This window comes from Rana temporaria, chromosome 4, assembly GCF_905171775.1.
Source record: "Rana temporaria chromosome 4, aRanTem1.1, whole genome shotgun sequence".
NCBI classification, from domain to species: domain Eukaryota; kingdom Metazoa; phylum Chordata; class Amphibia; order Anura; family Ranidae; genus Rana; species Rana temporaria.
This window is the reverse complement of record NC_053492.1, coordinates 3,280,355-3,307,700: the sequence shown is the minus strand read 5'-3', so window position 1 is coordinate 3,307,700 and position 27,346 is coordinate 3,280,355. Positions and strand designations below refer to the sequence as shown.

Here is a 27,346-nt window from a genome sequence, read left to right as displayed (position 1 = left end):
TAGAGGAAAAGAGATTTCACCTCCAAATACGGAAAGGTTTCTTCACAGTAAGAGCTGTGAAAATGTGGAACAGACTCCCTCCAGAGGTGGTTCTGGCCAGCTCAGTAGATTGCTTTAAGAAAGGCCTGGATTCTTTCCTAAATGTACAGAATATAACTTGAGTATTAAGATTTGTAGGTAAAGTTGATCCAGGGTAAATCCGATTGCCTCTCGGGGGATCAGGAAGGAATTTTTTTCCCCTGCTGTAGCAAATTGGATCATGCTCTGCTGGGGTTTTTTGCCTTCCTCTGGATCAACTGTGGGAATGGAGTTGGGTGTATAGGATTTTACTGTGTTTTTTATTTTTGTTTTTTTATTTTTTGTGGTTGAACTGGATGGACTTGTGTCTTTTTTCAACCTGACTAACTATGTAACTATGTATGTAACCTCCCAATCCAGGTGAACCCGGGCAACGGGTAGCCGGAAGACGGTGCCTCCCGCTACTCTTACGGCTACAATGTCTCCTGGGATGAGGATCTTCTGTAGCAGGGTCATGTTGGCCCCAGTATCACGTAGCCCATTGACTACCTTTCCATTGACCCAGACAGTCTGCCTGTGTTGCTGCCTGTTGTCCTGGTTAGCTGCTTGTATTGGATCTGCCTCATGCAGGATGCCCCAATGTTCTTCCTCCTCGACGCAGTGGGCCGCAGGCATGGATGTGTGGGGGTTTCTCCATGACTGTGACTGCCTGGGTGGATTCAACGGACAGTCTAGCTTTTTGTGCCCTAGCTGTTTACACCCAAAACACTTGATGGGTTGTGAGTAGCCCTTGGAGTTGAACCTGGGCTGCTGAGAATAAGTGACCGCTGGAGGTGGTGCTGTAGGACGGTCCGACTGGGGTTTGTAGGCAATAGCCGGCGGGGGTGCCCCTGATCAATAATCCACCCGAGCTGTTGTCTTGATCACAAAGTTATCCAGTTTGTGGGCATCTGTGTATTCATCCGCCAGGCGAGCTGCTTCAGACAAGGTTTTCGGTCCCGGACCCACTCTCTGACTTCCAGGGACAGTTTGTCAAAGAAGTGCTCCAGCAGGAACACCTGCAGCACCTCTTCACCGGATTCTGCTTGGCATCCATCGACCCAGTGGGATGCAGTGCGGTGTAGGCTGCTGCAGAACCTCTTTGCCGTAGCCAATTTGCATCCACAGCAGCTATAACTCGGTCTCCGGTGGAGAATTAGGACCATAGTGTGCCAGTCTTAGTTTAACAGCTCCATCAAAACTTGCCTCCTCGGGTGTCCTGTCTGTTACGCTGGGCCTTTCCGTTAAGTTGGGTCTTTCAGCTCCATCCATTTGCACTAGTTCTGTGATCATGTCCCTCTTCTTACGGTTGCTGGCCGGTCTGTCTCGGTTCCCGTGTCCTCTTGTAGCTGTTCTTCTGGCGATGGGAATCATTCCACTGCTTGCCAACAATTGTAAAGGTCAGGGGTTAACGCCGTTTACGATATACCATTCCGAGCCCAAGACAGCTTATCGACACTCCACAATCCGGCGAACAGGACCCATGCGAATTTCCCCCAGAAACGAGACACAGCTCTGTTTGAGGTTCGACAGGAATAGACAATCTTTATTGAGAAGGCAGGCTCTTATATACACCAAAAAGAATACTTGCAGTAATCAAATGGACAATGACACACTCCACCCACAACATCATACAATGGGTACTAACGAGCCTCCAATGCACATCTTTTAGTCAGACTTTCTGGCACCAGGTCTGACATAATTAACATGAGCTAATTACTACAGCTGACAAGTCAGACATCATGACTCCGGCTTCTCTCACCTGCTATACAATACACATTTCTTTAGTGGACATAAGTCAGACATCTGACCTTTTAGACCAGCAGTGCCCAACCAGTGGCCTGGGGGCCACATGTGGCCCGCGGAGCCCTCTGATGTGGCCCGCAACCTCCTGCTCTGGGATGGAATAGAATACTGTTATTAAAGGTAAGTTTATTACTAAAAGCACAGTGTATATATGGGCATATCTGTTCTGCAGTGGTTACTGGGCTGCTTTCAAACTGATCCGCAGGTGCAGAGCAGTGCACCTGAGGGTTACCTGCACTGAGCCATAGGCCCTTTTCACACAGTCAGTCCGACCCAATTGGACCCTCCATTCACCTCTAAGGAGTATACAAACACCTATCTCCAATCCAATCTTCAAAAAAAGAAAGAGGGCTCTATAGAGTAGAGTGGGCTGCCATGCACCCACTCCACGCATTGTGGCCCGCGATCGGTTACCGAGTCCCTTAGGTGGCCCTTGCTATTTAAAAGGTTGGCCACCCCTATTTTAGACTGTGCTAACTCACAATACACATCTATCATCAATAGAACTTTCACACAATACAGTGTCAATTAGCATAACTCAATGAAAGGTCTTTAGGAGCCATACTAAGGTTAATTTACATCACAGTAGCAGGCGACATTGTAAAACCTTAACAGTCTGTGGTCCCACATTGAATTGACCTGTTGGGTTCAAAATCAACAACCTGTAAATAGTTCTTCCAGACATTCTTGAATATATTATGAATTACAGACCCATGTTAAAACAATCCAACATATGTCCCTTATTTCCTGGCTCAATCTGTGTAAGAGCTTCTGGGTCCCACGGCCCTCCCGTTACTGGATGCAATACCTAATGCGGCCAGAGGTGGGGGGCACCGGAAAGGCCCGAGGACACTTCGGCTGTACTGCTCTGGCTTCTGCGCCCCCGTACCTCAGGCCAAATGAGGTACTGCAGGCCAATGTTCAGATTTTCTCGGCTTCTGCGCCCTCGTACCTCAGGCCAAATGAGGTACTGCAAGCCTATTTTCAGCTCTGCTCTGGCTTCTGCGCCACCGTACCTTATGCCCAATGTGGTACTGCAGGCCTATTTAGCTTGACTTTTTTTTAAAAAAAATAAGTTGCTCGCAAATCAAAACGCTCTCAAACCCAGTTACTCTTAAACCGAGGTTCCACTGTATAATTTATATTCTAAATGTAAATGGTGGAAAGCTGTGAGAATGCCATCATCCTGGTCATAACATTAAAAAAAATACCATCCAATGGAGTAAGGACTATTATGGGCATGTCACACAAAAGAAATTCCCAAAACATGGACTATAAAGCAATATAAATGTTATTACATACAGATTACTAACTAGATTATAAATGAATGTGGCTTGTGAACATTTGTGTAATAACAGTTCAACATTATGATTACCAAGACCTCAACCAAAACATAATAATGAAATGAGACATCCGAGGCGTTTTGAAAATGAGGGTTGGCAATCTTCTTCAGGGATGCTTATATGGTAGGTACAGTATAAAGGTATTCAGGCCATATACCCGCGCCTTCACATGGACAAGCCAAGGGTCATAATGACAAGAAATTGTGCCACCACGTTGATGTCTTAGACCTAAGATAGAGGGCGCTGTGATTCAGTCTGCAGAGCCACAGGGGGACATCAAATAGGACCGGTATCCTCAGATCGATCTATGTAATTACACCAGTGACAGCAAACACCACACTGCTAGATGGAACTGTCATCCAATGGTAAGTGTAATGCTGAATACAGAGCAGGCAGCTGAGGTGTGGTCATCTAACATGAGCTTCCAGACTCGCAGATTAATGAAGCTGGGTGGTGTAGTTGGGCTCAAAAGTCCATATGCAGCGCTAAAAGTGGGAAGTAAATGAAGCCCCAAAGAAACGATGAGCAAAGATAAACAAAGGAGGTAAGACCCTCACACCAGCTTCAGTGTAAATTCAACCGCCTCCACCCGTGCTCACACCTATTCTTCTTACCAGAGAGCCAGATAAATCAGGCATATGGTTATATGGCACATCCAATATCTCCAACTCGCAGCGCCATCCACTCTCACATACAGTAGGTGTTTGTGATAGTGTTTTTAGCACGACAGCATCGCGCTGATTCTCGGCGACATGGTGCCGAGATCTCGCACTCACTGGAATAGTGACAGCACATCCCAGCAAGCGCGTCATAGAAGCGACGGGAGATCCGACTTGGATTCCCGCCAATTCTACACGTGTGCGGCGTTTGTTATGAATCCTGAGGGGGAAGTCCCCGCCGGATTTTAAATAAAAATCCGGCATGGGTTCCCCCCTCAGGAGCATACCGGGCCCTTAGGTCTGTTATGGGTTGTAAGAAAAGCCCCCCTACGCCGAAAAAAAACGGCGTAGGGGGTCCCCCTACAATCCATACCAGACCTGTATCCAAAGTACGCTTCCCGGCCGGCCAGGAAGGGAGTGGGGACGAGCGAGCGCCCCCCCCCCTCCTGAGCCGTACCAGGCTGCATGCCCTCAACATGGGGGGGTTGGGTGCTCTGGGGCAGGGGGGCGCACTGCGGCCCTCCCACCTCAGAGCACCCTGTCCCCATGTTGATGAGGACAGGGCCCCTTCCCGACAACCCTGGCCGTTGGTTGTCGGGGTATGCGGGCGGGAGGCTTATCGGAATCTGGGAGCCCCCTTTAATAAGGGGGCCCCCAGATACCGGCCCCCCACCATAAGTGAATGGATATGGGGTACATCGTACCCCTAACCATTCACCTGTAGGAAAAATGTCAAAGTTAATAAACACACCACACAAGGGTTTTTAAAATAATTTATTTTTCTGCTCCGGAGGCTCCCCCTGTCTTCTTTATTAGCTCTGTTTACCAGGGGGGGGCTTCTTCTTTGACGTCTTCGGGTGGGTGGGGGCCGCCGTCTGGTTCTCTTCCACCGCCGGGGGGGGGGTCACTTTTAAAAAAGCCCCCACCCCCCGGCGGGTTTCCTCCGGCGTCTTCGGCGGGGGGGCTTCTTCTTCCGCTATCCCAACGGGTCTTCTCCGCTATCCGGGGGGTCTTCTCAACTCTCCGGGGGTCTCCTTCTATGTTCGCCGCTCTCCGCTGTTGACTCGGCGCACCCCGGTTCTTCCTCTCGCTGTCCGGTGCCTTCTTCCGTGCTGTACGTCTTCTTCTCCTTCCGTGCTGTGAGTTCTTCTTCCGTGCTGTGACGTCATGTCCTTCACTTCTCTCCTTCTCCCGATGTTGACACGTCGCCTTTCCTCGCTGAAATGACCGGCGCGCAGCTTGCATCGGACCTATATAGGCCTCACAGTCCCATCATGCTCTGTACCTACCCATGTGATACCTACCCATACCTATGACGGCTCTGTCTCCATCGCGGCAAGCCAGCTCGGCGCTGGCTCCCGCGATGGGGCTCGTAGGTGGTCAATCTCGCCGAGAAAGGGAGCGAGATTGACACAATATCGCGTTCACCTACTGTAGTGTAATCAGCACAGGAGCTCTCAGGGTAGAGGATCCTCTGCAGCCTCCCCTACCAGGTAATGAATGTGACATCAACTCCACTCACAATCCGTTAGATGAATGCACCCCGAGAAGGAAATAAAGAGGCGCATAGTGAAGCCAATACGAGAATGACCTCAAATTTATAAAAAAAAGGGGTACTCTACAAACCAATAACTTTTCAAAAGAACCGCGGTTGTAGCGTGTTAGCGTCCTCATAGCATCACCTGATGCATTTCATCCTATGGGCCATTGTCAGAGGTGTGTGAGCACGGGGGGTGTTTGAATATACACAGAGGCTGGTGTGAGGGGATTTCCTCCTTCCTTTAACCATTTCTTTTGGACGTCATTTACTTTCCACTTTTAGCGTTGCCTTTGGACTTTTGTGTTTATATATTGCAATCAACAACAATATTTATGTCAGCTGCTGGTATCTTTTTTTATGTGCCCTACAATCAGAGATCAGATATTACCCAACGTTATTCATTAGCTGTAGTTAAGCTGCCAAAACACTGGTAGCAGCAAAGTGCTGTGCCGTTTGGCAGCTCAGCTGCTCCAGCAATTCTTCTCCAGCCTGCTGGTCTGGAAATTCATATTAGATTTCATTCAGCCACAGTTCAGCCTCTTTCCAGCATCTTATTACACAAATGTTCACAAGCCACATTCTTTTATTATCCATGTTTGTAATCTGTAGGTAATGACATTTATATTTCTTTATAATCCATGTTTTGGAATTTGTTTTGTCTGATGTACCCATAATAGCCCCCACTCCATTGGAGGATATAGATATATATATTGTAGATTACATACTCCTGACCCCTGCACTAAATACTCTATGTTGTCCATTGCATTCTCCTGACCCCAGCACTATATACTTCTGATACTATACAACCCTATCTGTTGTATCTTATACAATATGTTGTACATTAGATAGTCCTGACTTCTGCTCTCTCCCCTCTACCCACTGCTATATAAACACATAATATGTATTCTCTTTTCTTACACCCATTTTCTACCAGCTGGACATTTTATATCTGATGATGTGATTGGAGCACAGACTTTTACATGGTGATAATAATGTGATAACATCCTCAAACTTTGGAACCTTAAACAGAAAGTGATAATGAGGGGAGGAGTCAATAACCCAATGATGGTGGTCTTCAGGAACAGTCCAGTCTTCATCTTGGTTGTTCTCCCCCATCCTCACTCTCTGACCTCTGGTGGGGCTCAGCCCCGCTGTTATTCATGACTAAATCATGGACTAAATAAGGAAGTACAGAACTTCTTGTGTTGGGAAGATGGCAATGAGTGATAGAGGGGGTGGGGACACTCGTCCTATAATCCCCTCATCACTGTCGCTCCTAAAAAAGACAGTTCTCGTTGTTTCCTCACTCTCTGACTAAGGTCCATGAATAAAGAAATTATCTGGTAGGAGATCAGAGGACCCATTTACTAGTTACCTTGAGGGGGAATTGTACGATCCTCAGAGACAAAGCTGGCTGATGTGGGCGGAGTCCTGGTTTGGGGGAACCAATCTGCTCATGTCTAGTAATAATCTTTGTATTTCTATTTTAGTAGATGGACAGGAGATGAGGAAAACCTCAGAGGATTGTCTCACTTTGTCTCCAGACTGTAAAGTAGATGATGAGGACATCACACAGTATAGTCCAGGACAAAACCCGACTACCTCAAATGTCCATCCTGTACCACACAGTGTAGATGGACCATCGTATTCCTCTTATCCTGAGGAACCTCAGACTGTGCGGGACGGTGCCAGACCATCGTATTCCTCTTATCCTGAGGGACCTCAGACTGTGAGGGACGGTGCCGGACCATCGTATTCCTCTTATCCTGAAGGACCTCAGAATGTGCGGGACGGTGCCGGACCATTGTATTCCTCTTATCCTGAGGAACCTCAGACTGTGAGGGACGGTGCTGTGCTTCCAATAGATAAGAGGCTTTCCTGTACTGAGTGCGGGAAGTGTTTCCGTTCTAAATCCAAACTTAATCGGCATAAAAGATCACATACAGGGGAGAAGCCGTATTCCTGTGCTGAGTGTGGGAAGACTTTTTTACAAAAATCACATTTGGTCGTACATCAAAGGCATCACACGGGGGAAAAACCGTACTCCTGTTCTGAGTGTGGGAAATGTTTTTCACACAAGTCTGTTTATCACACACATCAAAGACTGCACACAGGTGAGAAGCCATTTTCCTGTTCCGAGTGCGGGAAATGTTTTATACGAAAATCATATTTGATCAGACATCAAAGGCTTCACACAGGGGAAAAACCATACTTCTGTTCTGAGTGCGGGAAATGTTTTTCACACAAGTCCCTTTATCACACACATCAAAGAATGCACACAGGTGAGAAGCCATATTCCTGCCCTGAGTGTGGGAAATGTTTTGTATTAAAAGCAAAACTTGTCACACATCAGAGGTCCCACACAGGGGAGAAGCCATATTCCTGTCCTAAATGCAGGAAATGTTTTTCAGATAAATCCAATCTTTCCAGACATCAGAGATTTCATATGTGTGAAAAGCCATATTCCTGTCCCGAGTGCGGAAAATCTTTTTCAGAGATGTCCCGCCTTTACACACATCAGAAATCTCACACAGAAGACAAGCCACTTTCCTGTTCTGAGTGTGGGGAATTTTTTTCAAGGAAGTCCAGTCTTCGTACCCATCAGAGATTGCACACAGGTGAAAAGCCGCATTCCTGTCCTGAGTGTGGGAAATGCTTTTCACGGAAGTCCAATCTTTACATACATCAGAGATCTCACACAGGGGAGAAGCCGTATTCCTGTCCTGAGTGTGGGAAATGTTTTTCACAGAAGGCCAATCTTTACACACATCGGAGATCTCACACGGGGGAGAAGCCACTTTCCTGTCCTGAGTGAGGGAAATGTTCCTCACTGAAGTCCTGTCTTCCTGTACATCAGGGATCCTACACAACCCTCGAGGTGTATTGGTGCCTTGAGTGTGGGAAATGTCTCAAGTGTGGAAGAAGCACAACCTGTTATACACCTTAGATATAGTTACATAGGGGTTAATTTACTATAAATTAGAAGACGCAATAGATGTTAGACTCCTAATTGCACCTAATTGAAACAACTAAGACTTCAATGTGGAGAATGGAGAAGCACCATCATTTAGGTGATCACCTATTAGTACATTTTATGTCAGGATCATCACTTTTCCATAATAGAAAATGCTAAACATGGTCCCTAGAGGGCGTAGTACTGCAGGATTTACCCAAGATCCTGTTTGTCTGTAAAAAGAAACAATTGACAAATGTGGTTGATAGTAACAATATTAATTTCTTTCCTGATTTGTAGTTTTTTTTACATGTTCCGCAAACTAATGCAATTTTTATTACAGAGTAAAGTGTACTTTTTTCTTTTTTTTTTTTTTTTTCACAATAATTTTTATTGAAATTTTTTTTTCAAGATATAAACAGAAATAAAACACAGAAACATACAATCGTTCCCATAAAAACAGCAGGGAAGCCTGTACCATGTTGACCAATCTAAACATATCAAGTTCCATGCGCATTATAATCAAGGTCAACAGCAAGAGAGGATAACACAATAGGACGAGGCAAGTGTCAGGTTCGCCACTAATTCCTATCAGACAACCAACAGATAGTGGGTAGGCAGACTGGGAAAGGTAAGTTCAGTGGGAAAAGGTGTAGAGAGAGAGGGGTAAGGGGGGGGGGGGAGATGGGGGAGGGATGGATACCTCTGAAAACATTATAAGTGTAAATTTACTCATGCAGTTGCTTAAAACAAATCAAAAAGAACATGACACAAAGAAGACAATTCAGTTCTGCTGTGTTTGGAGCCAGTCAGTCCATTGTTTTCACTGTGCATCAAACCTCACTCTCCTACCCTCTCTGTTGGCCAACAAGGACTCAATGGTGTAGTTATTACATAAGTGTACTTTTTTCTAATGTTAAATATATCAATACAATTATAGTTTTATCTCTAGTATGTGACCAATACATTTTCATGTCTAATTCAAATTTTATTAGAATATGCGGTTATAATTATAGATCTTAATTCTTTAATATTCGAAATAATACCATAGGCAGCATAGTGGCTTAGTGGTTAGCACTTCAACCTAGCAGCACTAGGGTCTATGGCAGTGTTTTTCAACTCCAGTCCTCAAGGCACACCAACAGGTCATGTTTTCAGGATTTCCTTTAGATGAAACGACTGTGGTGATTACTAAGGCAGTGAAACTGATCAAATCACCTGTTCAAAATAATGGAAAGCCTGAAAACATGACCTGTTGGTGTGCCTTGAGGACTGGAGTTGAAAAACACTGGTCTATGGGTTCAAATCCCAACCATGACATCAGAGTCCTGTGTGTTTCCCAAAAGACGTACGTGGTGTAAAAAGCTGTGGCTGATGTAGGTGTGATATAAGATGTCTCTCAATGTTATATTAAAACAAACTTTATCCACATCTCTCTTACGGTAACAGCACCTAATTTGCCCAGCCAGTCTCCTTTGTGTGTGCATTTAGTTTATTAATTTTCAGCTGCTGTAGTGTGCCTTAAGGGCCAGTTTACACCACATGCAGCTGTAACGGGAGGGCCGTGAAACCCAGAAGCTCTTGAAAAGTATGAGATAACCTTGTTTCAGCTTCCCCGGACCCTCTTTTGTCTAAAATCATCCTATGTCCACTAGGGGCATAGGATGACTGAGAAATTATATCTTGGACTACCTGAGATGGGACAGTAATGATTATCCACAATATATTCCAGGATACCTATTTACTGTTTGTGGATTCTGAACTCAACAGGTTAATTGAATAGGCTGATGTGTTCAACTTCAACCACCTGTCTGCCTGTGGTAATGTTAATGAATCCAGACTGATGCTGGCCATACACTATACGAAAAATCGGGGGGGAAATCGGTCGTTCAGACAGTTTGTTCGTTTTTCGAACAGTTAATGGGCCGAAAAACGAAGGACAAGTTTGGAAATTTTCTAACGAACGATAAATCAGAAGGTTAATGTGTTTCCCGTCCGAACTTTCTGCACTAGGTATATGTAAAAAGAACGAACCAATTTTGTTTTTATTTATGTCCACTGAACGATTTATCTGTCATTACATGATGGCACTATCGTTTGCACTCGCGACCAAACTTTTGTTTTTCGAAAGTTCGTTCAGACGATTTTACGTGGAGTGTATGGCCAGCATTACTTCTAAAGATCTTCTCTTTGTGAATTGGGCTAATTGGCCCTGTATTGTATGAAGGAGCACTGTGATGATGTTTATTGGAGTTTAGGAGACAGCCAGGCTAGGAAAGTTTGTGGCACCAGGCTGCTTAAAAAGGATCAGGTAATTAGCATGTTAATTAGGTCTGGTCACAGGTGTAATTCCGGAGTAATATGATGCACCTCCTCTTTTAACTGTGTATAAAACTTTTGGTATTTTTAATAAAGATTATGTTTTCCTGCTTAAACCTCAAAACAGAGCTGTGTCTCGTTAATGGTGGGAATTATTCTTATGGGTCTCATTCGCCTGATTGTGGAGTGTCGGTAGCTGCCTTGTATTCAGAAAGGGAATATCCTAAACGGCCCTTTCGTATTTGGGGTGCTGTTACAGCAGTCCATTACATTTTTTTTTCTGCATCAAAAACGCATGGAAAGTACCGTATATACTCGAGTATAAGCCAAATCTTTCAGCCCATTTTTTAGGCTGAAAAATGACCCCCTCGGCTTATACTCGAGTCAGCAGTAAAACAGCGTGTCTGCCGCTGTGTAATCCATATGCAGCCTTACCTTTTCATTAGTAAAACGGTGTGTGTCTGCCGTTGTATAATCCAGTCAGTTCGGCCGTCCATTGTAAGTCTGTGATAGGCTGAACACCGATACAGTTTCCCAGCATCGTATCAGTGTTCCTCTATCACAGACAGACGAGGAGGAGGAGGCTTTCTTACAATGGATGGCCGAACAGACTGTAGAACCTGCTGCATTTTTCCTGAACTGGACTGTACTGGAATACAGTACAGCGCATCAAAAATGCACCAGACCACAGTACAGTGGGAAAAACTGGAAAAAGAAAGAGAAGAGAAACGCTGGAGACCACAGGACCTGCCTAGGTAAATTCTTTTGTCAGGTCAGTTAGGGGCTTGGCGATGGCACTATAATCAGGGACAAAACGTCGGTAGTACCATGCAGTCCCTAAAAAGGCTAATTCTTGGGTCTTGGTACGGGGCGTGGGCCAGTTAGCTACAGCTTTTACCTTGGCTGACTCTGGTCTCTGGTTCCCACACCCTACTCAGTGTCCCAGGTACTGCACCTCCGCCATACCTAGATGGCACTTGTCTGGTTTCAAGGTCAGGCCTGCGGCCCGAATCTTGTCCAGAACAACCCCTACGTGAACCAGGTGCTCCTCCCAAGGCCCACTGTAGATCGCAATGTCATCCAGGTATGCACATGCAAAATCCTGGAAGCCATCGAGGAACCTATCCACCATACGTTGGAAGGTAGCTGGGGCATTTTTTTATTTTATCGAAATTTATCATATACAAAGAAGTAAAAACATTTTCCCTACTCAGTAGGGACATACATTGACAAATTGTATTTCCAAACCTTTGTCTACCCTTGCCCTCCCTTCCACCCCATTCTTAGACCCTTCCTTCTCCTCTTCTCTAAATTATCTTAATCTCACTATATTTCTTTGTTAATTTAAACTTTTTCCACTTTTCCCATCTTAATGAATCCCTCTCTAGTATCCTCATGGCTATGTCTTGGATATTCCATGTTCTATATCTCTTCTGTTTTATCAAACCACTCTCTAATTTTTGGGCTCTCTACTTCCTTCCATTTCCTCGGTATCAAGCTTTTTACAGCGTTCAATCATATGTACAATCATTGAGCTTCTATATTCTTTTGTCGGAATATCTACCCCATGAAATAGACATGTTTATGGTTCCTCAGGTATATCTATATTAGTGATTTCCTTGATATAGCTCAGTATTTCCTTCCAGTACATTCAAATTTTGGGGCAGCCCCACCATATATGGGCCATAGTTCCCGTTTGTCTACAACCCCGCCAACATTCCGTTGTTTCTCCTATTTGATATTTCCCTAGTGTTTCTGGAGTTCTATACCACCGTGTTACGCACTTATAGTTCATTTCCACCATCCCATTATTTACTGATGATCCATGTACTAGTTTCAGGATTTTTCCTACTTCACGGTTCCGTCCTCGTTTCCCCAATTCCCTCTCCCAATTTTTTATAAATGTCGGAACTTCCAGCCCTTCCACTTCTATCAAAATGTTATATATCCTAGATATATTCCCTCTTGTTTTTTAGATGGTACATAATCGCTCTATAAATGTAAGTGCTTCTCCTCCTCTTATTGGGTGAGGAAGTGCTGCTATGGAGTGTTTGAGCTGAAAATACCTCCATTCATTAATCTCCAGCACATCTTTTTTTTATTTTAAATTCTTGTAAAGTGCAAATTTTTCCTCTTTGTATTATATCACGTAGTTGTGCATTTTTTCTTTTTTTAATCCAATTCCCCCCTATCAAACTTTTCCCCGGTGCACATAAATTATTTCCTTTAGTGCAATCAATGGTGAATTATATTTCCATTTATTTTTCTTGTGTAGTGCATCCCAAATTTTCAATACTATCCGTGTCAATGTGTGTGTATTTTCTCCCAATGTCCTATAATGTGGTGGTATCCATATATTCCTTCCTAGTTGTATTTTAGGCATTATGGCCTGGATTCACATACAGCGGCGCACATTTATGCCGCCGTAGCGTATCTCCTGTACGCTACGCCGACGCAGCGCAGAGAGGCAAGCACTGAATTCACAAAGCCAGTGCTGCCAAAACTGCGCTGGGTTTCCTAGGCGTAATCCGGCGTAGGTGGAAGTGGGCGTGAGCCATGCAAATGAGGCGTGACCCCATGCAAATGATGGGCCGAGCGCCAGACAGATACGTATAACGAAAGGCGCATGCGCCATCCTGTGGACGCATCCCAGTGCGCATGCTCAGAATCACGTCAGAACTACTCCCTAAGATACGTCGGATCACTGCCTACGGCGTAAACGTAACCTACGCCTAGTCATATTCACGTCCTACGTAAACTACGTAAAATACGTCGGCTTGTGTTCCCTGGTGCAGCCCTTTGCATGTATGCTGCTGAGTTGCACTTCCTTTATGGGGCATTACTTTAAATCCTCTGAGGATTTTGATCCGATGGAGTGTACACACCATCGGATCGAAATCCGTGCCGAATTCCCATCGCGATGACGTGTCGCGCCGTCGCCGCGATGATGACGCGGCGACGTGCGCGACGATGTCATATAAGGAATTCCACGCATGCGTCGAATCATTACGACGCATGCGAGGGATGGGTTCGGACGGATCGATCCGGTGAGTCTGTACAGACCACCGGATCGATCCGCTGGAGCCGATTCCAGCGGATAGATTTCTTAGCATGCTAAGAAATTTTTATCCGCTGGAAATCGGTCGGCCCGAAATATATCCGCGGATAAATATCCGCTGGATCGTACACACCAGAGCAGATCTATCCGCTGAAACCGATCCGCGGATCAATTTCAGCGGATCGTTCCTCTCGTGTGTACGGGGCCTATGACTTTACGCGCACTGCGTCGGGCGCACGTACGTTCGTGAATCAGCGTATCTCCCTCATTTGTATATGTGAATAGAAAATCAATGGGAGCGCCAAACGCGCCCAGCGTAAATATGCGCCCACTCTACGCCGGCGTAGGCAAGTTACGCCGGTCGGATGAGACCTGTTTTTAGGCGTATCTTAGTTTGTGGGCACGGCGCATAGATACGACGGCGCATATTTGCACTTACGCGGCATATCTGGAGATACGTCGGCACAAATGCTTTGTGAATCCGGGCCTATGTGTTCTATATTAACCAACCTTTTCTCATTTGATTTAGCCCATTCCACCACGCGTGTTAAAAAAAACGCCTCATAGTATTTTTTAAAGTCAGGTACATTTAATCCCCCTTGGCTTTTTACTTTCTTCAGAGTTGCCAGAGAAATTCTAGGTTTCTTATTGTGCCATATTAATTTAGTGATTAAAATTCTTAAAGTTCTAAAATATGCTGGGGGTATATATATGGGGAGCATCTGAAACTTTTACATGATCTTCGGAAGTATTATCATCTTTAGGACGTTAATCTGGCCCATCCATGATAGGGGGCGTGTTGCTATCCTTTTTATTTCTATTTTTATCTCCTCTAACAGTGGGATATAGTTTGCTTGATATATTTCCTCTGGCAATGCCGTTAATTTTATCCCAAGATATTTTATTTCTGTCCTCCAAGGGAATGGGAACTCATGTTGTAGACTCAGTTCCTCTTTCAATTTCATATTTATATTTCGGATTTACTCGGGTTGATCCTAAAATTAGATAGATCTCTGTATTCCTTTAGTGCTTTCATAAGGTTGGGCATTGTAATTCGGGGGTTTGGTATATAGAATAATATATCATCTGCGAATGCCACTAATTTATGCTCCTCTTCTCCGACTTTGAAGCCCCCTATGTCCACGTCCCCCCCCCCACACTGTCGCCAGAAGAGGTTCCAGCGCAAGCACGAACAGGAGCAGAGACAGGGGGCATCCCTGTCTCGTCACGTTATTCATCCTAAAGGGGGGTGACAATGTTCCATTTACTGTCAGCATAGCTGTAGGACCTTTGTATAATGTTTTTTTTCCACTGCGTCGTCCTTGGTCCTATCCCCATGCTTTCTAGAGTGTCCATCATTAATCCCCAGTCTACCCTCTTGAATGCCTTTTCGGCATCTATTGACAGAAGTAGACTGGGGACATTGCTTTCTTTTATTTTTTGAATTAAGAGAAGTGTTCTTACCCCATTGTCCCTCCCATCTCTCCTTGGTACCAAGCCCACTTGATCAGGGTGGACCAGCTCCGTCATTAAATCTTTCATCCTTGTTGCTAATATTTTCGCAAAAAATTTTGTGTCCACGTTTAACAATGATATAGGTCTATAGTTTGAACACTTAGTGCTATCTTTGCCTTCTTTTGCTATAATGGTAATTGATGCCAATAAGGCGTCTTTACTCATTTCATACCTCCTTCCCAATCCATTCCTATATGTGCACAGTTTTGGGGTCAGGATTTCTTTAAACCAGTGGTTCTCAACCTGGGGGTCAAATGATGATTTGCCAGGGGGTCACCGAATCCTGGGCTGTTCCTGAAGCCCAGACCACTCTCCCAGCCTTTTTAGGGCCACCAAGCAGGGCTATCACTAGAGCCTGTGGCCACCCGGCTGTTCCTGGAGCCCGCAGCTGCCCACTCAGCCTCTTCACAGGCACCCATTCAGTTTGCGGCATGGCTGGGGGGCAGAGACTAGAGGTCAGCTGACTGGTGAGGAATGTGAAGTGGGAGAGGGCTTAAGGAGACCCTATCCTATCTCCTGATTTCGGCATAGGTGTCACTGCTACGAGACATCACAAATTCGGTGACACAGTGAGCAACACTACCTGTGATTAGAGTTGCCATTAAAAGGAGTGCTAAATGTCTGTGGGTTAGGGGCACAAATTACTTGTCTTGCCTTGGGTGCTGACAACCCACGCTACGAAAATAATTTTACTGCTAGGGGTCCCCACAACTTGGGAAATTTTATCAAGGGGTCACAGCACTAGAAGGTTGAGAACCACTGCTTTAGGCTCCATTCACACCTAGGCGTTTTTACGCCTGTAGCGCGACGCGCACAAACGCCAGAGGGACGAAAAGTAATGAAAGGCAATGGGGATGGTTCACATCTGAACGCCTAAACGCCTGTAGCTCAAAAAAGTTCCGGACCCTTTTTTGTCGCTCCTAGCGCGCGATATGCGCGTATTTGAGCGTTTTTTTTTACATTGAAGTCAATGTAAAACGCCTGATACGCGCGTATTGCGCGTAAACACGCTCTTGTACAAGCGTTTTGACGCCTGTGTTGCTGAAATCCGGAAGAGGTATATTCACCCAGAAAGAGGAATAAAAAATTCCTAGGAGAGCAACAAGTGATGTCAGGGATGATCATTTTTCTTATTGGCTAATATGGAAAAAGACAAAGTACAAAAACGTCGAACGCCACTGTGCGAAAACGCGCGCATACGCGCATATACGCGCGACAAAAACGTTGGTAAAAATCGCCTGTAAAAACGCCTGTACGCCCTACGCCTAGGTGTGAATGGAGCCTTAAACCTTTTTAAGCATATCGTCGTGTATCCATCAGGCCCTGTACTTTTCCTGGCGCTGATTGTTTTAACTTCCAATTGAGAAGCAGTGTGCTGCTGTCTTTTCCTGTGTGTGTGCCGCCCAGCACACTGAAAACCCAGCTTGTGTCCTGTGAGTATAATGGGGTTTTGAGAGGATACACAGGTGAAGGACTGTTATCAACCAGCTGGTGAGCTCTGTCACCTCTACCTAATGTTTTACATTATGGACATACCAGCTTGACCCATGTTTTTTATACTCTCCCCCATATCTGCAGCCCAGCGCCGTACGTGTGCTATACATGCACCTATTGAAGCCTGTGCATACTTGTGCTAATCGCACAAATGTTTTTTCTATGGACTGCATCTGAGTTCAATTACTATTGTGATTAGCAAGTTTTTGTCCTACTGACAAAGTGGCAGATCTACCTCCACGCATCCATCCAACCAACACCCTTATCTCTGGATTCACCCTTTTTAAATAGCACATTCAGCTCACTGGAAACCCCCCTTCTACATACAGGACTTTTCAGTATACTTAAGTCTGGGAGTGTTCCCACTCTGAGCTGTGCTCCACTAAATTGTGTGCCTGAACCAGGTGTGTTTGGTCATTGGGTTATGTATGTGTGATGCGCAGCTGCGATTCCCCTGATTTTAATTGACAACATTTTGTCTTTTTTTAACTGTGATACCACTCTGTTTATCTGCAATTTTCTATATGTTTTTTTGTTGCACTATATATATTTTTTCTACTTAATAAAATTCATTGTTTTTTCCATAGTGTTCTAATTTTGGTCTTCTTTGGGGGAACAATTTTCTCTCGTTTTGTTGTTATCTGCGCTTGACCATTAGAACTGCATCCCTTGTGGATGAAGCTGGAATATTTTCATTTAATTATTTTTAGATATATTATTATTGTTCACATTTTTTGATTTGGTTGATCCAGGCTAAAACCACATTTTTTTTAAATGATGTCCAGCAATGCCATCACTGCTATCCCTCAGTGTCCATCAGTGCCACCTCTTAGTGCCCATCTATGCCCAGTGCCCATCTGTGCCACCCATAAGTACCCATCAGTGCCACCAAAGAGTGCCCAGTGCCGCCTCATCGGTGCCACCTCATTGGTGTCCATCAGTGCCGCCATATCAGTGCCCATAATTGAAGAAGAAAACGTACTTATTTACAAAAAAAAACTTTTTAAAAAAAAATCTGTCTTTTTTTAGTTGTTGCGCAAAAAATAAAAATCACAGAGGTGATCAAATACCACCAAAGGAAAGCTCGATTTGTGGGAACAAAATGATAAACATATCATTTGGGTACAGTGTAGCATGACCGCGCAATTGTCATTCAAAGTGCGACAGTGCTGAAAGCTGTAAAATTATAACATTAGGTGTTGCGCTGACATTAACATTTGTTGCTGTGAGTACAATTAGTGCCAATGATACCTAGTACACACCCTAATTGTTAGGAGGTATAAATCAATGTGCAAATAGGAGAAAAACAGTTATATTAATAAAGAAAAATAAAATATATATACACAATATATATTGAAAATGCCAAGTTCCTAGTATGCATAAAGGAAAAACAATAGTGACACGCTATTAGCAACATAAATCCTTCAGCGGAAGAAAAACCCCACACATAGGTTTAAATAGGGAACAAGGGAACTAGTCCTTTGCTGTTAGCAGTGTAAGATGTGCTTCAACACCTGATCTTTCATTCATCCAGGGTAAGCCAGCTCATGCAAGGAGAGAGGAAACAGACATAGTGTCAGGGACCTGCCAATAGGCTCCGGCGTGCACGCATGCGCACACATACTAATGATCAGAATCAAAACCAGTCACCTATTCATGTGCGCAGGCGCGCCTCACATGCACACGGATATGTGCCAAATGCGCACATCTGCGCGCCAAATGTGCGTGCGTATGCGCGAGCATGTGCCTACTACACGCGCACGTGCACGACGGCGGGAGCGCGCGCGTGCTCGTTGATGCGCGATTGGCGCCACTCAGCCTTTAAAAAGCTAGCAGCTGCAGTGACACTTTGCTGTCTGATCTGCAGCGTTATATCAGTGAAATCTGTGACCTGTTGTAACCTGTTACCTCAAACCGACCCGGCTCCGTCTGACCATCCGACCCTCTCCACTCCGACCCCTGGCTTGCTCTGACTCCGCTCTGCTATCCTGCCCACCGTTACCAGACCCTGTGCCTGAATCTGACTACGCTTGCTTAACCCACCTGATTATCTGCTTACCCGGTTTGCTTCACCAGCTTCTGCTATCCAGTGCCTGTCCCAGCTCCAGAGACGCTGTCTCCTGCAACCACCGTCCCGAAGGACCACCAACCGTGCCGAGCTGCTATCATCACCAGGCACTCCTACCTCGCCGTGCTCCCGAGCTTGTTGTCCCAACTCCAGCAGCTCCAGAGCCGGGGCTGTAAGAGAGGCCTCCTCCTGCAAACTAGGCTCTGGCTACAAGGTACGTTCCAGTACATAACACATAGTGCAAAACTGTATATGCAGGAAAAAACAAAATAAGCAATACGATGATTGCAGTCACGAAACCCCAGATCAAAGCTCAGCTTCAGAAATCAAAACTGCCGCTCAGTGTCTGCGATCTCCTCATTCGGACGGATCTCCCGTCGATCGCGTCACTAGGCTCCTCCCCCACGCGTTACGTCACTCGGCACGTGACTTAGTCATGGGTTGCCATGTGACCATGTCAGCTGAGTTTATATCTGAGCTGGCGATGGAGGAAAGCACACGGAGGAGGGACCTGTCACATCATTGCCGGCAGAGATCAATATCGATAAAAAAACGGATGTGTACAATACATAAATACAATGACTTTAATTACATAGTTATAAATAATTTAAAAAACTGATAAAAATGTAATCCTGTTGAGGCCATTTGGTGCTAGAGTGACCATCTCGTGTATCCATCGGGATTCACTTTTGCTTAGTTCGCATACTTTATGGCTACCCCTCTGCTGAAATCTGAAAATTGGCTTGGGCAGGAAGGTGCGTAAGTGCCTGGTATGGAAGTGGTTAAACCAGACCGCTCACTGAAGAAGAAGAACCCGGGGTTATGTTAGCTAGCTGCTGCCATAACAAAGATATCCCTCTTCGAAGTGATGACGTATATCGGCGTGAGCTGCTCCGTAAGTGGTTAAAAAATAAAGTGCCCCCAGATACTGACTCTCCTATGTAAGTAGGTATGAGGTACACAACACCCCTACTTCTTCACAAAATATGTAACCCAGAACTTAGGAACCCAAACATTTGACATTATTTAAAAAAACAAAAATGGCCCTTGCTGTAAATCCATCACCAGTCAAGGTGTCCGCTATGCTCTGATTCACCCAAATAAAAGAGCCAATGTACTTCTTCTTGAACAATAGATCCCCACCTATCATTGAATATATAAGGAAAGGGGTGGGGATATGGTCATGGCACTTTGTCCACAATAATTTTTCATGTGGAAAGTGACAAATATTGGATTTGCTGGGCTAGTGAATATGAAAATTGTGGATCTCAATATAACAGTTAAGACAGGAAGAGAGAAATTCCACTTTACATTCACCTCCCATCCCCCAATAACATGGATGTCTGTTGCACTTCATTATTTCCATCCAATTGCTCAACCCCCCCTCTCTGGTCTATCCAACCCTCCGTCCTCTACATTGTACACCCCCCATGTGATCAGCTGAGGATCCTTTTCCAGAATTATTCAACTGATGGAAAGCACACCACCAGATTAATATGACATGTGTAGTGGTGGTCCAATCAGAACACTCCGGGCCCCAGCAGCGCACACCCCCAGTTTAATATGACATGTACTGGTGGTCCAATCAGAACACTCCGGGCCCCAGCAGTGCACATCCCCAGAATAATATGACACATGTACTGGTGGGCCAATCAGAAAACACCAGCCCTGAATTCTCTTCAATGGAACTCTCTGATGAAATCTCCACTCATCAATTACTAGCCGGATTGTCTATTTTACCTCCTCTATGTACAAAACTACCCCAAACCCCTCCCCTTCTCACCACCCAATAGAAATTGGAGGAATTTTTTCTTCTTCCAGAAATCCAGACCTAGAGAGGAATAGAAAAGATCTAACAAACACCACAAAGTCTTTTTATAGAGATTTATTACATCCAATCCAAAACTATTTTACACATATTTATTCCATGGAATATGAAGAGATTTTTATATCAATAAGCCATCAAATCTCAGTTTTTATTGGACTTTATTCCCATCAATAATCAATCAGGAATCCATACCACCAATCATCAGATCAATAGGAAGGTTTTGCAATAACCAGTAATCACGGTTTGATCTTCCAACATAACCAGAGCCCAGAATTATTTGATTTTAATTGTGGTACATATTTTGTATTGTTACTATGTTAATTTATGCTTGTAACACTCGGTCCTGTTGTGAATTGTTAAGGTCTGGAAGCGTTTCGATACCTTCGGGTGATTCTACGCTATACAAGCAATAAGCAATAAACAATAAACAATTATAAATCTATTACATGAAATGGATCTTATTGATTGGTTGATGTCATTTATTGATCTATTGATTCCCTTATATGATAAAATAGATTGATTTCTCCATGTATTGATCATCCTCTCCATATATCTCTTCACATTGTCTAATATAATACAAATCCTAAACGTTATAAATCTCAGTCATTACCATACATCGTATCTGACTCGGGTCTTTATAATACAATATACTGGACTTTTACTTCATTCCCTATTTTTATATTGTCTTCCTACACCTGTCCTGATGAAGCCACACTTTGAAGCCATGAAACGCTTTGATGATGTATTTTACAGTTCTTGTTCAATAATCTCATATCTTCTAAAGAAAATAAACATTTCCGATTTTCCCTTTACTATGGGCTACTCTGCTGACCTCATCTTCATTTTTTTCTTGGGGTGAAAGTTCTTCACCGGGGTTCAAATACTGCTTAGTATATGATTATCCGCAATTCCTGGATATCTGGGCTGTGATTGGTGAAGACAATACAGCAGTTATCTCCAATATTGTTCTATGGGTGTGGTTTGTAGGAAGATTCTATAGAGAGGTTTATATTCATTCACAAAACTGAAGCACAGCAAACACTCTTTACTATGCTTCAGTGATAAAAGAACACAAAAGTGATTGGTACCAATCCCTCATTGTGTTCATTCAGGAGGGGGCTTGTAAACATGACGCACCAACCTCACCCACTCTCCATCCTGAACACCACACTGATCTCCAAACCCAGCATCAGCTGCAGCCAGCAAATGGGGGAGGAGGGGAAGTTAACCAGACGCACTGCAGGGGCATCGATAGGAGGATCCAGCACAGGGGGGAGTTTCAGGGATGCATTTGAATATTTTGACCTTCCTGTGGCTCCACTGCAGCAGCTGAAGCCGGTTGTATGGGAGAGGAGAAGAAGCCAGCATCAGGGGAGCCATAGGTGGTTCAGAGCTGTGGGGGAGGGGGTGCTATGGGGAGAATTTGCTGTGGGGGATGTTGGAGCTGCGGGGAGCCATCTTAGAGGACATGCAGAGGAGCTGCGGAATCAATCGATGAAAGCTCAGGTGACCATGAGATTATAGCAGAAGGGAGATAGGATGTACGTTGTACTGACCTGGCCAGCTGGAAGCAGTTCTGTGGGTCAGTACGACATGTAGTACATCCATGGCAGTGAAAGGGTTAAAGTGTCCCCAATGGGCCGATTTCTAATAACCAAAGTTTTTCATCATTTCAGTGGCACACACAATTTTTAGGATGGTATCTATTTACTCAGCACAACCTCATATTTCATCAAAACAATCCGGTAAAATATTGCATCTTTGTGCTCTAAAATTACATTTAGTGTATTTTTCACTGATATGTACCCTTTATATCGTTCAGTGTGTACTGTACTGAGTATTAGCTCATGTATTGGTATGAATTCTGCCGGATGAGGAAAACTAAGGAGTCTACTTGTAGAAAATTCATTGGATGAATGAGACAAGCATTCAGCTCAGCCTTGAAAAATTAGCACTGTATTTGAATAACACAGTGATTTCCTATGATGGTGAGGTCCATCTAGTGACCATAATATGGAATTTTCCTGAAATACCTCCATCATTAAGAATAGTGCAATACGACTTTACAGCTACTAGATTAATCCAATGATCATATGAAATAAAACATGGCCATAAATTGTCACAGGTGGGTGAGCGCCGGTCACATTAATCAACTACATTTAAAAATAAACAGACCTCAAAGTGTTTGTGAAATCTTACACCACAAAATGTATTCAGCCAATGAGAGCTAATGACTCCATTTTTATTTTTATACTGCTATCAATGGCCAACACGGTACAACACTTCATCCATGTCTTTGGTGATCTCTGATCTCCTTATGAACTGTTTCTTACATGATGAAGATCAGCCATGGAGTATATCTAAGGTGTATATCAGGGTGTGCTTCTTCCCCACATGAGAGCTGTGATGTCCAGCAATATTTCCTTTGTGGGATCTCTGATGTTTAAAAAGACTGGACTGATCTGAAAAACATTTCCCGCACTCAGGACAGGAATACGGCTTCTCCCCCGTGTGAGATCTCTGATGTCTGGAAAGATTGGTCTTTACTGAAAAACATTTCCCGCACTCAGAACAACAATACGGCTTCTCCCCCGTGTGAGATCTCTGATGGCAAACAAGACTGGACTTGTCTGAAAAACGTTTCCTACACTCAGAACAGGAATACGGCTTCTCCCCTGTGTGAGATCTCTGATGTCTGTTAAGTTGTTTTTTTCTTGGAAAACATTTTCCACACTCAGGACAGGAATACGGCTTCTCCCCCGTGTGAGATCTCTGATGTGCGTTAAGATGGGACCTTCTTGAAAAACATTTTCCACACTCAGTACAGGAATTTGGCTTCTCCCCTTTGTGAGATCTCTGATGTCTGTAAAGACTGGACTTCACAGAAAAACATTTCCCACACTCAAGACAGGAAAGTGGCTTCTCCCCCGTGTGTGATCTCTGATGTGTGTAAAGATGGGGTTTCTCTGAAAAATGTTTCCCACACTCAGAACAGGAATACGGCTTCTCCCCTGTGTGAGATCTCTGATGTCTGTTAAGATGGCACCTTCTTGAAAAACATTTTCCACACTCAGGACAGGAATACAGCTTCTCTCCTGTATGAGATCTCTGATGTCTGTAAAGACTAGACTTTACTGAAAAACATTTCCCACACTCAGGACAGCAAAACAGCTTCTCCCCCGTGTGAGATCTCTGATGGGTGTAAAAATTGGACTTCTCTGAAAAACATTTCCTGCACTCAAGACAGGAATACGGCTTCTCCCCTGTGTGAGATCTCTGATGTGTGTTAAGATGGGACTTCTCTGAAAAATGTTTCATGCACTCAGAACAGGAATATGGCTTTTCCCCTGTATGCGATCTCTTATGTTTGTAAAGACTGGACTTCTCTGAAAAACATTTTCCACACTCAGGACAGGAATATGGCTTCTCTCCTGTGTGAGATCTCTGATGTGCGCTAAGATGGCACTTTCTTGAAAAACATTTTGCACACTCAGGGCAGGAATATGGCTTTTCCCCTGTGTGAGATCTTTGATGTCTAACAAGGTCTGATTTTTTTACAAAACACTTCCCGCACTCAGTACAGGAAAACCTCTTCTCTGTTGGAAGGACGGCACCATCCCTTACAGTCTGAGGTTCCTCAGGATAAGAGGAATACGATGGTCCGGCACCGTCCCTCACAGTCTGAGGTTCCTCAGGATAAGAGGAATACGATGGTCCATCTACACTGTGTGGTGCCGGATGGATATTTGAGGTAGTCGGGTTTTCTCCTGGACTATACTGTGTGATGTCCTCATCTTCTACTTTACAGTCTGGAGACAAAGTGAGACAATCCTCTGAGGTTTTCCTCATCTCCCGTCCATCTACTAAAATAGAAATACAAAGATTATTACTAGACATGAGCAGATTGGTTCCCCTAAACCAGGACTCCGCCCACATCAGGCAGCTTTGTTTCTGAGGATCTTACAATTCCCCCTCAAGGCAACTAGTAAATGGCTCCTCTGATCGCCTACCAGATAATTTCTTTATTCATGGGCCTTAGTCAGAGAGTGAGGAAATGAGAACTGTCTTTTATAGGAGTGACAGTGATGAGTGGATTAGAGTGTCCCCACCCCCTCTATCACTCATTGCCATCTTCCCAACACAAGAAGACCTGCCATTCTTTATTTAGTCCATGATTTAGTCATGAATAACAGTGGGGGTGAGCCCCTCCAGAGGTCAGAGAGTGAGGATGGGGGGAGAACAATCAAGGTGAAGACTGGACTGATCCAGAAAACCACCATAATTTTGTATTTTTTTTAAGCAATTTATGTTTAGTGCATTTTACAAGACATAAAGGCCCGGATCCATAAAGATTTACGCCGACGTATCAGTAGATACGCCGTTGTAAGTCCGAATGTGCGCCATCGTATCTTTAAGCGTATTCTGGAAACCAGATACGCCTGAATTTGGCCAAGATACGACCGATGTAACTCTCCTACGCCGTCGTATCTTGGGTGCATATTTACGCTGGCCGCTAGGGGCACTTACGTTGATTTTACGCGTCAAATATGTAAATGAGCAAAATCCGCCGATTCACGAACGTACGCACGCCCGTCGCAGTAAGCAACACCGTTTACGTAAGACATACGCCGGCGTAAAGATAAAACACCTCTCTAGGTGGCGCAGCCCATGCAAGGTATGGACGTCGGAACTGCCATCAAATTTTACGTTGTTTACGTAAGTCGTACGTGAATGGGGCTGTGTGTAAGTTAGATTCACATCGTACGCATTGAGCCGTCGTATCGTAGGGAGTATTTGCGACGTGATTCTGAGCATGCGCGCACATGCACCGTACCAACAGCCCTTCATTAACATGGTGTCACGATTACTTTACATGTAGTACGCCTACTACCTGCCTAATTTGAATTAGGCGGGCTTACGCCGGCCCATTTTCGCTACGCCGACGTAACTTATGGGGCAAGTGCTTTGTGAATACTTGCCAATGTAACGGCTACCCACTGGCGTGAGGGTCTCAGCCGTTGGAGACGTCCTTTTCCCTGGCAAGCTGCGATATGCAAGTACCGCCGGTATATCCCATCGAACGCCCTTCCAAGAAACGAGACGTGCTACGTTTGCAGAGTCAAGCAGACTGACTTTATTTGGCATATTTCACCTGCTTATATCTGCTTACAACTGTACAGAAACAAATGACACTCCCCCCCCCCCCCAGGGGGGACTTCAATACACACACTTTGAAACAATGACACTCCCTTGAGCCAATCAGTCGCTAGCCGTTTTGGCTCCTTAACTTGATCAGACAATAGAATTCAATTAACCTTTAAAACAATTATCACTCACACATAATCCCATCAGCATACACCTCACAGGAGGCTGTTACCTCCACAAAAGAGTTCATTAGCTATGCGAAGAGTACATGAGCATTCAGCAGTGAAAGAGACTCTTTGTCCAGTTAATCCTTTGAGCTCAGAATACAATGCGGTACATCCAATTGTGACAAGCCATGCAGTTCCTTGTAGTCCCCCTGCATGAAGATTATCGATGTCCCGGCAGCAGGCATATGTCCGTTACACTTGCCTTGCCTCACTATGTTACGTCGGCGTAGTGCAAATGGGATGCGCTACGCCGGCCAAAAGATGCGCCCAGGTACGTGAATCTAGCCCATAGATTAATACGCTGTGAGTAAACACATATGGAAGGTTGCTCTCAGCATATTTAAAGAGGGAATAGGAACACGACTAACAACTCTTATACAACTGTTGGAACACTAGCAATCTATTTGTCACGTACTTCTTGTCAGAAGTCTACAACATAATATAGGTAAAGGTAGAGCAAATAGATACTCACAAGTGTAATGTAATTTATTGGCCGAGATAGACCAGGGTTTCCACAAGGAATTCGAAGGCTGATGCCCTACCAAGCCACAATGCTAAAGAATGTTTCGTAACAATGATGGAGCTTGAAAAATATAACTACCTCGGAGGGATTGGGGGCTTCCTTGGCTTTCCAGTGTTTGGCTATTAAGAGTGACCAGGATATACGTGACAACTTCTCAAGAAGAACAGGGTACGTTTTCAATTCCAAGGCCCAAGACAGCTGAAGCCGGGTTGGGAGAGGTCACCACACCCATCACATCTGAGATTATTGTGAAGATTTTGTTACAGAAGCTTGTAATGTTCTTGTAGGACCAAAAGATATGGAGAAGATTGCTGATTTGGCTGCATCCTTGCCAACAAAATGGGAAGTGGGAGGGATAGATCTAAGCTAGGTGATTGGGAGTAAGATACCAACAAAGTGAGATCTTTTGTGTCAACTATCAATGCTGGACGCAATGCAAGGCTTTGACGACTGACCTGAAGGCATTGCTCTATTGGGAGGTGATGAATGAGGATTTTAAATCTTTCTCTTATTGAAGGAAAGGTTTTGATCTAAGGAATATTAGCTTTTCCAGCATTATGTTATATATTAGGGAGAGTCTTTGTTCCTGGCAGGTATTGACAAATAGAACTGCAATAATTGTTTGGGGAGATGCACCTCAGGGGGAGGGGATGTCACCAGGAGGTGCTGTATTCTGAGATACATAAAGTGGTCTGCGTCTGACAGCCCATACATCTCCTTCAGGGTTGTCATACTAAGAAGTGAAGCCTCCTCTCATCTAGGACTGTAATTTCTTTTGATATCAAAGACTGAAGGCTTATGTGTGATATAA

At 44.5% G+C, this 27,346-nt stretch overlaps 1 protein-coding gene across 1 annotated transcript in view; it reads right to left on the bottom strand.

Moving 5' to 3' along the window:
• LOC120935226 (zinc finger protein 585A-like) overlaps positions 1-27,346 on the bottom strand; it is a gene marked incomplete at its 3' end in the record, with an annotated part of 241,861 nt that overhangs the window by 100,870 nt on the left and 113,645 nt on the right. The window contains exon 5 of the mRNA XM_040347392.1: positions 23,138-24,229. Coding sequence (XP_040203326.1) covers positions 23,138-24,229 — 1,092 coding nt within the window. The remainder of the gene's footprint in view (positions 1-23,137; positions 24,230-27,346) is intronic.